General features: G+C 40.6%; 1 protein-coding gene across 3 annotated transcripts in view; it reads left to right on the top strand.

Moving 5' to 3' along the window:
• Positions 1 to 3697: 3697 nt before the first annotated feature.
• The window catches only part of SAP130 (Sin3A associated protein 130), a 52315-nt gene continuing 41427 nt past the window's right edge, over positions 3698 to 14585 (top strand). For 2 of the 3 annotated variants that reach the window (XM_036747149.1, XM_036747150.1), the window contains exons 1-2: positions 3780 to 3910; positions 7390 to 7507. In XM_036747149.1, coding sequence (XP_036603044.1) covers positions 7396 to 7507 — 112 coding nt within the window. In that variant the 5' untranslated portion in view covers positions 3780 to 3910; positions 7390 to 7395. Of the gene's footprint in view, positions 3911 to 7389; positions 7508 to 14585 lie in introns of all 3 variants that reach the window. The other variant, XM_036747148.1, reaches the window with a different exon arrangement.

The following is a 14585-nucleotide window of genomic DNA, read 5'->3' as shown; positions in this document are numbered from 1 at the left end:
AACGGTTTGTTAGTTTGCATGTTTGGAGTGCACTTCATGGTAAGGCCTACAGGCTTCCCTACCTTTAGTTTAGTAATTCATCAATCCTTATGATCTAGCCTACTGTACTTAGTTTGATTCAAAAGTACCAGCTATATGTGGTTTACATGCAACCTTTGGCTATATAAAATCTCTAAACTCCATGTTAGAACTAGAGTCTATGGGGCATAGAAGTCACATGGCTTTTAATTAATACTTATTTTTAAAATTTATATTTTTAGTTTTAGTTTTAGACGTTCACTTTTATAAGATTTTGAGGTCTAAATTTTTTCCTTCTCCCTTCCCTCTCCCTTCCCCCAGACAGCATGCAATCCGATATAGGCTATACATGTACAATTCTGTTAAACATATAATTTATGAATTATGAAAGAGGAATCAGAACAAAAAGGAAAAACCATGAGAGAGAAAAAAAATTAGTATGCTTTGATCTGCATTCAGACTCCATAATTCTTTCTCTGGATGTGGATATAAACATTTTCCATCATGAGTCTTTTGGAACTGTCTTAGATCATTGCATTGCTGAGAAGAGCTAAGTCTATCAAAACTGGTCATCCCACAATGTTGCTGTTACTGTGTACAATGTTCTCCTGGGTCTGCTCACTTCACTCAGCATCAGTTCATGTAAGTTTTTCCAGGTTTTTCTGAAATCTGCCTGCTCATCATTTCTTATGGAACAATAGTATTCCATTACCTATATATACCACAATTTGTTCAGCCATTCCCCAATTGATGGACATCCCCTCAATTTCCAATTCTTTGCCACCACAAAAAGAGTTGCTATAAATGTCTTTGTACATGTGGATTCTTTTCTGTCTTTTATGACCTCTTTGGGTTACAGACCTAGTAGTGGCATTGCTGGATCAAAAAGTATGTACATTTTTATAACCTTTTGGGCACAGTTCTAAATTACTCTCCAGAATGGTTGGATCAATTCACAACTCTACCATCAACAATGCATTAGTGTTCCAATTTTCCAATATCTTCTCCAATTTAATTAATACTTATTACAAATGTGGTTCTAGAGTCACCTATTCATTTCAACACAAACTATTAAGCACCTTGTATATGTAAGAAGTACAACTGTAATCAGACACAAATAGGCTTTTCACACCTAAATGTGGCAGACTCAAGCACCAAGGAAGAGGTCAAAGGAATAAATTTTCTTTTAAAAATGTTTCTTTTATATCTTTTTTCTTTTTACATAACGTACATTCCCCAATTTATCTCCCTCTTCCTTCTAAACTGCTATCTCTTATTAAAAAGAAAAAAGAGGACAAAAATAAAAAAGTTTAGTAAAGCCAATAAATAAAACACGTCTGCCATCTGTAGTATTCTACCCCTACAGTCACCCACCACCGCAAAAAATAGGTGCCTTCTCAAATATTTTTGGAAGCCAACCTCAATCAGTGTAATTTCACAGTGTTCTCTTTGAATTAATTGTTCTTCTCAAATACATTTTTGTAGTGCCCTGGTGTTTGCTGTTTTCATGGTGCTACTTCACTTTGCATTTTTAGAAATTAAAATGTCATAGCATTATGAAAATAGTTTTAACCTTGAGGACCCTCTGAAAGGTCTCAGAGACTCCTGGGGTCCCCAAATCACACTTTGAGAACCACTGGGTTAGAGCAATGCAGACACAGGAAGCAGAACTATGAATAGATACATAATAGTGAAAAGTGAGTTAAAGTAGAAACACAAAGTCAAAGTTAGCCTTCCTTATACAGTAAGATAAAATGTTGAAAAGATACTGTTGAAAGAAGCTATTTAAGTTGGAAATAAAGTAATTGTATTGCTTTAAAAATTGCTCCATGCTGTTTTTCTGCGTTTACACCTAGAGAACAGGAAACAGCCAGGAGTTGTGCAAAGAACACAAGACTTTGAATCAACTTGACTCTGCCAATAACTGTAAGATTATAACCAAATCATCACTTCTCTAGGCCTTATTTTCCACATCTATAAAGTAAGTAAGACTAGATCATCTTTAAGTCTCTTCTGAGTCTAAAATTCTATAATCCTAGACATACTGATGTAGATAAGACCATGGATTTACCCTCCCTATATGTATATATATATATCTATATATACATATATAGATATATATATACGTATGTATGTATGTATATGTATATTCCACAATCCACTAGCAGATTGGTCCCCAAAGCATGGCTGATTACATTTCTCCCTCAGGGATAGGTTTCTGGGAATGCTGTTGGCTCAAACCCTTCAAACCCTCCAATATCAGTTTCCAATTGTTGTCTCTCTAATATCATGTCTGTTGAAATTGCCAATTAATATCAATTAGCTTCTACAAAGGGATATTAAGATACAGCAAGAACAGAAGTACAAACATAATCCTTCTGAACTAGGAGCACATTCTGCCCTAATTAAATGAGATCATATTTTTAAAAAAATTTTTTTTAAAAAAGCTCTTAGCACAGTGCTTGACACAAACGAGGCTGTATACAAATACTTATTCCCTCCCTCCCCTCTACTAGGGTAGCTAGATAGTGCAATAGATAGAGCAGTGGTCTTGAAGTCAAGTAGACCTGAGTTCAAATGTGACCTCAGATACTGAATGGCTGTGTGACCCTGAGGAAATCACTTAATCTCTGTCTGCCTCAGTTTCTTCCTAGGGATGATAACAGCACCTACCTTCCCAGGGCTGCTGTTGTCAGGATAAAATGGGGTTAATAGTTATAAACCATTGTGCAAACCGTAAAGTGCTGTATGAATGTTATTTATTATTATTATTTTATCATTATTATTATTATTAACCACTTCAGTCTTTGGTGAGGTGATGCTTCTGGGAAAGTAATCACTGCATTTAACTTGAAAGGTGTTGAACCGCTTAGGCTTCCAGGGCTCTGTCGCACCCCACCCCTTCTAGAAAACTTTACTGAACTTCAATAACGTGGAGGACACAGGATTTAGTCTCTGTATTGGCCAGGGTAGGAAGGATAAAAAGACTTGGGAACGTGTTTTCTCGAGATGCAGGGGAGAGAAGGGGGGCATCCCCTGCCTCTGCCTGCAGCGCAGCGGGGCAGAGGCACGAGGCGTGCATCGGTTCCGGGGAGGCCATCCCCGGTGACAGACATGGGGGAACCTTGGCACCCGCCACATGCAACAGATCCCGGTAGGTGAAGAAGACATTAAAAATGAACCCTGCAACAAAGCCCAATGAAAAGGCACTGAGAGCAAACACTCCCGCTTCTCCTCTTCCTCTACTCCAACCCCCACCTACCCATCTGCCCTTTAAAGGAAAGCGTGGAATGGGGTTCGTTTGGAGTCTCGTCTCCCCACTCCCCCTTATGTGGCCCGCCATGCAAATGACAAATCCAGGGACCGCGGTTCGGGGGCCTGGAGGAGAAGGCGGAGCTCCAGCGCTAGATCCGGTCGCCTTTTCTCGGCTGGGGAGGGGGAGGAGGGGGTAGCATGAAGCGAAAAGCGGCTCGATTAGAGCCAATGGAAGACTGCAAAGGGGGGCGTGACGCAGGGCTGGCGGCAGCGCCCGCCCTTTCGCCCACTCGTACCCTCCCAGTCACGCCCCCTTGACGCAAAAAACTACAAGACCCAAAATGCCCTAACACCCCAGGCTGGGACATCCCTCCCCTGACGGTCCCACCTTCTGGCTAACGCCATGCTCTCAGTGGCTCAACTCGCAGTGGGCGGTGCCAGCCCCAACCAATGGGCGGGCGTCTCGGTGCGGCGGCGGAAGCGGCGGCGCTAGGTTGAGAGGAGAGCTAGCCGCGGCCGCCGCGGCGGGTCCAGAGCCCCGGGGACCAAGACGCCTGGGAGGCGCCTCCAGGAAAGGCAGAGGGCAAGACGGAGAAGGCAGAACGGAGGAGCGGCGGCTCCACGCTTCTGACTCCAGGTAGTGGCGGGAGGAGGGGATCCGGGGAGGGGGCGGGGCAGCCGGGCCGGGCCAGGGTTGCGGCGTCCGCTCTGCCGAGGGTCCCCTGGGAAAGGTGGCCACGACGAAGCATAGTCTACTTGCTCCTTCGCCTGGTACCACACCGCTTAGGAAGTTGTGAGGTCCTGTCAATAGCCTGAGGTAGGGCGGTTAGTCCCGGCAGTTGAAGCTGCGAGGAGCCTCTGCCCCCGGCTTGGGGTGCCCCGCGGCAAGGAGGCGGGGCCTGGGCCTTGGGCCGACTGGCTCTGGGATGGAGCCTTTGACGGGCAGAGGACGGGGAGATTGGCCGGGCGGGGGGCGGTGGCGGAGGCAGTTTGGCTCACAGAGCAGTTTAAAGTGACTATCTACATCCGGGACCTGCGCCCGCCGCTTTCAGACCTAGGCAAAGGCGGGGCCTCCCTCCCCGCCCCCCCGACCCTTCTCATTGGACGAGCCATCTCTCCTCCTCTATTGGTCGCGGGGTCGTGAAATTTGGGTAGCCCTGCCAGAGCCCCTAGCTTGATTAGTCGAGGTTCTATGGGAGGGTGGGGCTAGGGCGCCGAGGCTGATGCTGGATTGGAGCCCAACCCCGTGTGACGCCTTCGGCGCGGGGCCAATAGGCGGGCGGTGGGTAGGGGAGGGGCAGGTTCTTGGGGAGAAAGGTGGAACCAGATACTGAAGCTTGCACTAGTTACTGGGGTGTTTGCTGGGCCGGAGCCGGTGTCACAGGGACCGAAAGGCTGTATTGGCTGTGGGGGGGGGGGGGCCCCTCTTGCTTCCCTCCCTGGTTCCTTTGTGAGTCCGCTTCCCGGACTGGGGACTGATGGAAAAAAGAGTGGGCAGGGGCTGGAAAGAAGCCTCTGGGGCAGACGGCAGACAGGCAGTAGGGTAAGGGAACTAGTTATTCTGGGGAGACCTGAACCTGCTGCTCTTCGCTTGCTGAAAGAGCCAAGCTGGAAGACCCCAGAGAGAGGAGGCGGGACTGCCCTGTCATCTGATCGCATTGATTGGTTTGGGTGGGGAAGGGAACAGCTGAGCATTTGGAATTAAAACTACTTGGAAACAGAAAGATTTTAGAGGAGTGGAGTCCCTTCATTAGAATCAGTGTGAGGGGAAGGAAAAAGGAAATCTTTAAATCGAGGTGTTTGCAAACAGAGCCGTTGGCTCATCTCCTTTTGGTCAGATCTTGCTATGAGGTGTCTATGACTATACCTCTCTGCACCACGGAACCTTTCAGTGACATTGAGATATAAAATCTCTTTCCTGTCAAGTTCGAACTTGCTAAAGGCTGGTTTTCTTAAAAACATGCACTTCTTTGACTATAATGTGTGCACTATCAAAGTGTGCTTCCTATATATACGCTTTCCTTTAAAGTAGAAAAATCTCCCACCTAGTTATGGTACCCTAGTGCAAATCGAAGTACATGAGGTAAGATCATGGGTTGTTGAGAGTTGTATTTTAGGTAAGATTTAATATGTTTCTTATTGGGAAGCCTGGATTTTATTCCCGTTTCTCCCAGCTGAGTGACCCTGAATGGCCCTGCCAGTTAATTTTCTCAGATTGTTCAGAGGAGTACTGTTTTTTGAATGAGTTGCCATAACATCTTTGAATGAAGTTAAAATACAAAGTATGACTTAAAATTTTTCTAGCAAAACCTTAAATTATTTGCTTTTGCTCCTGGTGTGCAAACTTTAAAAATCTTTAAAGACAAGGCAGAGTTCTTAATTGATTAGCACTTAATGAGGTTCCCTGTGCCCTGTGAGTACTCCATAAAGTTTCAACAATACCTACATGTTGATTGTTACGCACAAAAAAAAATTATTGAAGAATCTATTGTGTCCCTTCCTACTTGCAAGCGGGTTTTTTTATTAGCTGAATTTTTGGCTATAAAGCCTATTTGCAGAAATTTTTGTAGTAAGCTAAAATATACCAGAAAGTCCTGTATGTTGGCCAGCATAATTCTTACCTAAGAAATCTTAAAGATGATATAAAAGAGTTAGCTAAAAGTATAGATGACATAAAGCTGGGAGCAGTGACTTTATCCACTGACTGCTAGGATAAATCCAAAAAGATCTTGGCAGGCTAAATGTAAAGTTTTAGGCTTAGGTCAAAAATGTTACCAATACAAGACTTAGTTGATTGCAAGCTTGACATGAGATGATAGTGTAGTGCGGATTTCAAGAAAGGGCAATTTGGGGCTGCATTATTAGAAATATGGTAGCCAAGAGTATGGGATGAGAGTACTGCTTTACTCATATAGAGTATTGCCATTGTCAGTTTTTGACACCGCTTTCAGGAACGACATTTTTAGCTAGAAATCATCTAGAGGAAGGCAACAAGATTATTTGATGAAAGACCCAATATGCACATCTCTGGAACTGAAAATGTTTTTCCTGGAGAAGAGGCTTTTGAAGGACATGATTATTGTAGCTTCAAGTATTTGAAAGGCTGGCCTATAGGAAAAGAAATAGATTTCTTTTGCTTTGGTCCAGAAGTCAGAACTAGGAATTGTGAGTAGAAATTGCAGAGGAGAAGATTGAAATTTGATTTAAGGAAGAACAATAAAAGTTGTATCAAAAAGTAGATGGGTTACCTCAGGAGGAAGTAGGATCCTTCCCTGGAGGTTTTCAAGCAAAGGCTGCATTTGTTGAGTATGTTGTGGAAGGGATTCTTGTTTAAGTTGTTGTTGGACTAGATGAACTCGGAGTTCCCTTCCAGCACTTAGATCTGTGATTCTGCATTGTAATATTGGAAAAAGTAAGAAACAGTAGCAAAACTTTTAAAATTCTAGTTTTATCATTTAAAAAATCTTTTTTATTGTCATAGGTAGATAGATGCTGAGAATAATTTCTGAATACTTCCTGGAGAATTTTAAAATAAAGTATTTTTTCAAACATGCGCCAGAGTAGAAAGGTCCTTTAGATCCCTTTATGATGAGAAAAATGTTACTGTAATTTGATGAAAGCTAAGTCATAGACTTAGCTATGGGTAGCTAGGTGGCTCAGTGGATAGAGTACCAGACCTGGAGTTCAGGGGACCTGAGTTCAAATCCAGTCTCAGACACTTAGTAACTTGTGGTACCTTGGGCACACTTAACCCTGTTTGCCTCAGTTTCCTCATCTGTAAAATGAGCTAGAGAAGGAAATGGCAAACCACTCCAGTATCTTTGCCAAGACAACTCCAAATGGAGTCATCAAGAGTCAGAACAACAATAGTCATAAACGGACGAGGGTAATTTGTTAGCATTTTCTACTTGGTTGTAGAAATTCAGGTTGCATTTCCCATTTGAAAATTACTTAATTTTTCAGCTGATATTTTGTCTAGTTGAGATGAGTTATTTAGTTATTCTAACAATTACGGTAATGCCATTTTAAGGTTTAAGCTCAGTGGTATCAACTGTAGAAACGTGTAACATCCTGCATCCCAAGATCAGATTGTAACAGTTTGACTGTATTTTGCAGGTGGAAATGAGTTCTCAACAGTTTCCTCGTTCAGGAGCCCCTTCTGCAGGTCTAGGCCAAGCTCCCTCACAAATTTCCAACAGTGCATCTACAGGGCTGATAAACCCAACAGCTACAGGTAAGGTGTTCTTAAGTGTTCTCTTATTTCCCTTAATAAGCTTGCCAGTTTTAGTGTTCAAAATTAGGCAAATTCTACAGCCAGGTGATGCAGCGCATGGAGTGCAGCCAGAATCTAGGCTCAGACATGAGCTATGTGACCTTGGGCAAACCACTTGACCTTTATGTGCCTCAGTTTCCTCATTTGTGAAATGGGAATAATCATACCTGTCAGGGTCATTTTGAGGATCAAATGAGATAACCTCTAAAGCATTTTGCAAAAGCACTATAGAAATGCTATCATCATCATCTTTATTATGTCATTGAATTAACTGAATTAATTAATTAATTGGAATAAGTACAATTTATGAGCCCCAACTAAAGTGCAGTTCCATAAATGTTTATGAAATGATTAATGTATGCCAGATGGGAAGCATAATGGTATAATACATAAAGAGCCAGCTTTGGGGCAATGGATTCAAGTCTTACTTTTGACACTTGCTAACTGTATGACAGTGGACCATTTAACTTTTCAGTGCCCCAGGCAACACTCTAAAAGTCAGGAAAGAAGTGCTAATCTATATCCATAGAACTAATATTTGACATTTTCCCTACACCATTAAAATCATAAGTCAATCCAGAAAGTAAAAGGAACCAGGCACTTCCCCAGGTATATACTAGGGATACAATGACAAAATAGTCCCTACCCTCATGGAGCTTACATTCTGCTATGGGGGTACAACGTGACCACAAATAGATATTGTAAAGGAAAATTGAGGGGAGAGAGAGAAAACACTTACAGCTGGGTGAGGTAAGGAGGAATCTAGTAAGGCTTCATTGAGGCAGTGGTGCCTGAGCTGAGCCTTGGTAGAAAACAAAACTTTGTTCCATCTCTATGTTATCTTTTTCCTTTCATACATCCTTGATAGACATGAAGATAATTGAGTAGTTTTCAGGTTTGTCAAGCCTGAAAAAATTCTTTCAGCATATTTGGGTGCCTGCCATATTGTAGGCACTTTGGGAGGTAACATATCTTAAGATACAGTCCCCCTCTCTAGAACTACAACATCAGGCAATATAGGCAGTCTCTCATCTTCTAGGAATTCTAGACATTTGCCTAAAAGTAACTTATTTAGAATTTAAAAAATAGTTTCTCATAGTAGTAGTGTTAACCTGTCAGGACAGCATGATCAAACTTACTACCCTCTTCCAGATAAAGAGTTGATGGACATGGTGCGTTGAGACATTTGGTTTTGGACATGGATAATTACAGGATTTATATTGCTTTTTATTTATTTATATTGTCACAAGGGTTTTGTTTTCCTTCCTTTTTTTTAATTGGTGGGGGACAGGTGTATGTAGAAAATGGATTTTTGTTCATTGAAAAAAATTTGTCATCCTGCAAACGCCTATTTAACCTATAACAAGAGTGTTCTATAGAAATGTGTTAACAGTAACATAAGATGAAGTCAATGTGTATTACACTGTTTCTGTTGGATTCATAATTCCACGTTCCAGTACCAGGAATACATCTGATGAATCTTGAGTGATGGGATTGTGGATCTCCGTATCTACCAAGCATGGGAATGAGGGGATCCCTTAACTCCAAGCTGCTGGTATAGCTTCTCATGGCCTAAAGCAGAAGCTCCATCGGGGTGACATCCAAGATTAGTAGTGAAGAGAAAGGACTATGGCTCTGTGAAATGCTTAAGTGAAATATACAGCACCTCTGGCCAGGGGAGACCTTTAAAATACTTGTTAATCCAGACTGACTCATTGTCACCTTGGTTCTTTTATTCTGAGCATCCCAAGGATTGGCCCACTTGCTTTCTTATCCCTGCTCCTCCTTTGGCCTGCTGGGGAATAGCACTCCTTTATTCTACTATTCATGAAGCATGTACATAACCTTCCTGGGGTTTTCTGAGGTTATTTTTTCTTTAGTAATAACATGAAACAGATATTAGACCCTCTAAAGAAAGACTTAAGTTTCAGGTACATGATGATAGAAGTAGGAAAGGAATCTTAAGAGGAATATAATTATTACAATAACAACAAAACAAATGTGTATGCTGTTTGTAAAGTGCTTTATATATTTTAATTAATTTGATATTTATCCTCACAACAATGTTAGGGTAGGTGCTATTATTATCTCCATTTTACAGATGAGGAAACTGAGGCAGAGAGAAATTGAGTGACTTGCCCAGAGATACATGGTTATTTAGTAATTGATGCAGGATTTGAACTCAGGTCTTTCTGATTCCCAAGTCTAGCACTCTATTGACTCTACCACCTGTCTGCCTCAAAATTCTTATCACCTTTGTCTATAGTCCAGCCACTTTCTTTTACAGATGAAAAAACAGGCCTAGGGAGTTGAAGAGACATGCCCAAGGTCATTTAACCAATCAGTAACAAACCTAGGACTAGAATTAAGGCCTCCTGATTCCTAGATGAATGTTCTCTCAACTGTTCCCTGTTGTTTCACCAGTGAATGGCATGTCTTACGTTATTCGAAGGCCTAAAATAAGATTCATGGACACAACAGGAAAGCAGTTATACTCACTTTTCTGGGCATTATGTCACAAGAATATCACCCTTCCTGGGTTGGGGTATGGGATGTACTACTAATAGGTGGGATAGAGATTGGAAAAGCTTCCTGTGAGATTTTAGGATTAGGTAACCACAGTAAAAATGGAAAAAATGGCTATAGAGGGTTTACTCACCTCTCTCCTGGACTTGGAATTGGAGTCAGGTGAGAAGTAGAGGCCAAGGGTGAAGAAGACTATGAGGCAGTAGATAGGTCTGTAGTGGTAAGGGGAAGAGAGAGGAAGAGAGTCCCAACAGAAGGTGAGAAAATTTTTGTGGGCTCTCACCTAGCTCAACCATCTTGGAAGGCTAGTTTTTATACGTGTTGTGTCAGGCCTGATTCAGACTAGTCTGGTGCTTCAAGTTGTAATCAGAACAAAATGGATGCCTCATAGACCATTTAACAGTTAATAAAAGAAGGTTTACTTAGCTATAGAATTGGGAGAATAGCTAGCATGTTCTGTGAGTTCAGGTAGATACTTCCCTCTTCCCCATGGTCAGCAGAGTATGCTAAATGTAATGCACAGCTTTGGTACATGTGCCAAGGTTGAAGGGCTCCGACTCTTTGTGAGCTGGCCTTTTAGATCCTAGGCAACTAGGATGCTTCATCTTAACCCCCTAGACCCCTCAAACTACCTGCCTTTTAGGGAAAAAGTACTATATGGAAGGTATTGCTTCTACACTAGTAAGGGATGTATATCAGTCTGGCCTCTGGATGTCATGGGAGAAGTATAACTATTGAGTCTTACAGGAGTAATACAAGGAAGAGAAGAATTCCGTAGCAAAGTTCCCTTTTAAATAGGATCCAATTCTGCCATCTCCTTCTTTCTCTGAAGTGGTATCTTCTCTACCACTTAGGTTCCACATGAAAGCAGGGCAGGTGGTGGCATCACCAAGTAGACTAGGGTATACCTTTCTTCTCAAGAGCTGATGTTGGCTCTTTTATTGCCAGTCGTGCTATTTCGTATGGAACTAGGACTTTCATGGGAGGTAAATCCTAAAATTTACTGCTTACAGAAAATTAGTAGATGGGAATAGCCCACTGCTTCCTAAACCTGGACTCCTATCTATTTAGTCTGTTGCTATTTCAGGAAATTTTTCACGCTGACTTGGAAGTGATCGATTAATGTTTGATCACAAGCTAAGGAATACTACGAGCTATTGCATACCTTCCTCACTTAGAGGTAATCTTGTCTATAAAATTATGTAGACAAATTGCAGAAATCATTGGGTCCATTTCTTTAAATATATTTGTGTGAATTAAGCATTTCTTCCTAAATGTTTATCCATAGAATGGATGGCATATGCTGTAGGAAATTACAAATATCCATAGGGGGGATACTTGTACATAGTGTAAAAAATGACAAAATCCTTATTATAAATATGGTTTTTGATGTTTTGTAAAGTCTTTGGAGTAAGCTATGCTTCAAAGAACATAGTTTAACAAAGATTTGAGTGCCTGCTGTGTACAGAGTACTGGGATAGGTGCGATAAAAGTTTTCCAGTTAGCAGTAATATACACATTGATGAGCCTCCCTTTTCTTTGCATGGTGAAGGTATTATAGGCAATGTTTTGCCTGGTATAAACCTGTTTGCACTATAAGGAGCAAATTGGCCTTGTTACTTATAGTATAAATACCTAAAGGTAAGATTCTGTTTATTCTTCCAGTTTCTACCTAAAGCAAATGGGTTTCCAGAGCAGCAAGACAGATACACATCTTATCCCTTTGTAGGCCAGCTCAGCTTTCCAAACTTATCAGGATTTCAAATATTTAATAAGTTTACATTTATATATAACTTTATGGTCACAAAACACTTTTGCATGTGTTTTCTCATTTCATGCATAAGTCTCTGAAACGAGCAAAGCAGCTATTATCTCCATCTTGGAGATAAACTGATGCTTGTTCCTTGGGTGCTTGTTTCATGCTCAAGATGTTAACAGTTTGATTCCACAACATGTACGTATTAATTAAACCAACACTTGTTAAATAAGTACAAAGTACAAGACACTGTTTATTTCTGGAAACACATTTTGCAAAAGATACTTTACCAGGGCATATAGAAACCAGTATGATAAGTGGCCTCTAGAACATGCAATACCATATTTGAGATTGGTTGAAGGAACTGCAGCTGTATAACCTGAAGAAAAGCCATAAAAAAAGAACATAGTAGAAGTCTCTGAATATTTGTAAAGATATCATGAGAAGAAAGATTAGATTTGTTCTCTGTGGTCCCAGAGTACAGAACTAGGAGCAATGGATAGAAATTGGAATGATAAATTTAGGTTCTTTATAAGAAAAAAACCTTTCTAACAGATGATGCTTTTCAAAAGTGAATGGATTTCTACTGGGGAATAGTTGAGCAAATTGTGGTACATGAATGCAGTGGAATATTACTGCATTGTAAGAAACAATGAATATGATGAATTCAGAAAAGCATGAGAAGACTTATATGAACTGATACAGAGAAGTATGCAGAATCGGGAAAACAGTTTATGCAGTGACTACAACTATATATGTGAAAATAACAACAAAGCAATAAATGAATGTTTTGAAATTATAATGAACAAAATTGGTCCCAAAGAAGAGATATAAGGATGCATTTTCTTCCCCTTTTTTGCAGAGATTGGGGGGGGGTGGTCTGTAAGTGTTAGAGCACTGCATAAAATGTTGGTCTTCTTGATATGTTGCTTGGTTTTACCACTTAAAAAAAAATTCTTTGTTTTAAGACATAGCTCTCTGGGAGGGAGAGAGGAAAGGTAAAGGGACATATCAGGAAAGTTGGGCGATATAAAAAAAAGATGTTTGTAAAAATTGTTTTGTTATGTTTTTTTAACAAAAACAGCAAATAGGCTGCCTTGGGAGGTGTTTTCCTCCTTATTAGAGCTCTTCATGTAGAGGCTACATTACTCCTTCAGGAATTTTCATTCCTGTTTAAGATACATGTCTGTACAGATGGCCTCTGAGGCCTTGGTAACCTACCTTCTTTGCAACTATGTTCTTTATTACAGCATGATATCTACACAGGAAAGGCCAAAACAAAAGATGGAGGTTAACTGCAACCCAGGATTTATAACTTACTTATGATATGTGACGTACTCTTTCCGCTATACCATGTAGCCTTTTCACAACTTGGGTCTGCCCCTGAAGAAGTCTCCTGACTTCTCTTGGGTTCCCTTTTAGTTAAGTGGGAAAAGATAAATTTAACCGCAAAGGAGTGTTCAATTCAACCAGTGATTATTCATTTCCTCCTCTGTATTAGGTACAGAAGACAAGAAAGTCCAGCCTCATGTAGATTCAGAGGGCAGTTGATGGGGTGTCAAAGAACTTGGCTAAAAATGCTTTACTTTGCATGCATTCAGGGTGTGTGTGTGTGTGTGTGTTTCAAAGGGTACAGAAAGCAGACTAGATTGAGGTCAATGGAGTCATTCTGTGGGTGTAACTCCACCAGAGAAATAGTACTTGACAACTTCACTTAGATTTGGAGAAAAATTGTTTTAATAGTGAGAAGTTTAAGAAAGCAAAACACACAAAGGCATGAGAAATATGATCTCACCAAAACAGACTTTGCAATAATGCAAATCCCAATACTTCTGTATGCTTATATAACACTTGTCCATATCCTCCCATAAGTTTTCCACAAGCCACTCAGTGTGGATTTTCAGTCAGTAGTCTTTGGCTCTTCCTAAGTGACTTAAGCAATTTCATTTTTGTTCATACATTTCTTTAACATCCTATAACTTCTTGTTTGCCATCTCTTGCATCCACCATGTTCCTCTCCATTACCCTTTGGGTGATCCTCAATTTCTGTTGATTCAAAACCGTAATCACAATACTATCGCTGGCCTCTATACCATAAAATTAGGGTATGACAGAAATGAAGAGAAATTATATTAACACTGGGTGCCTCCTTTCTCTGCAGATACTATAGTAGTAGGCTTATGGAAGATGGGAAGAAAAATAAGATCCAATTCTCAAGGAATTTATCGTTTGAGGAGATATGTCTAGTAACTTCCTAAAAGGCTTATCATTATAAGTGCAAAATGAGGATTAGAGAAGATAAATGCAAGAAGGCTAGTGAGCATCCTGTAGATCTTTTACCCGACGCTTTCAGTACATAAAACTGGCATTTCTGTTCCATCAGTCTTGGATACATATAAGAATGTATAATTGACTTATATGACTTCAAAATAATAGCTGACATTTATGTCATGTTATGAGAATAACAGGGCTTTACACACCTTGTTTTATTTAATCTGTATAGCAGCCATATGTAAGGTAAGATTCTTTGTTTCTTTTGTGAGCCAATTTCAGATCAGTTTCTAATCTGTAAAAATTGCTTCGGGCCACCAAGAGTTTGAGGGATTTGCCCAAAGATACACAGAATTAGTATGGGTCAGAAGTAGGATTTAAATTCAGGTCTCTACAACATTTTTTTCACCACACTAGGCTTCTAGCTTTTCTTAACTTTCTATGAATTTCTTTAAACCATTCTATAACTTAGCTATATTTCAGCTA

This window comes from Trichosurus vulpecula, chromosome 2 (assembly GCF_011100635.1).
Source record: "Trichosurus vulpecula isolate mTriVul1 chromosome 2, mTriVul1.pri, whole genome shotgun sequence".
NCBI lineage: Eukaryota > Metazoa > Chordata > Mammalia > Diprotodontia > Phalangeridae > Trichosurus > Trichosurus vulpecula.
The sequence above is the reverse complement of the archived record's forward strand: the minus strand, read 5'-3'. Positions and strand labels throughout refer to the sequence as shown.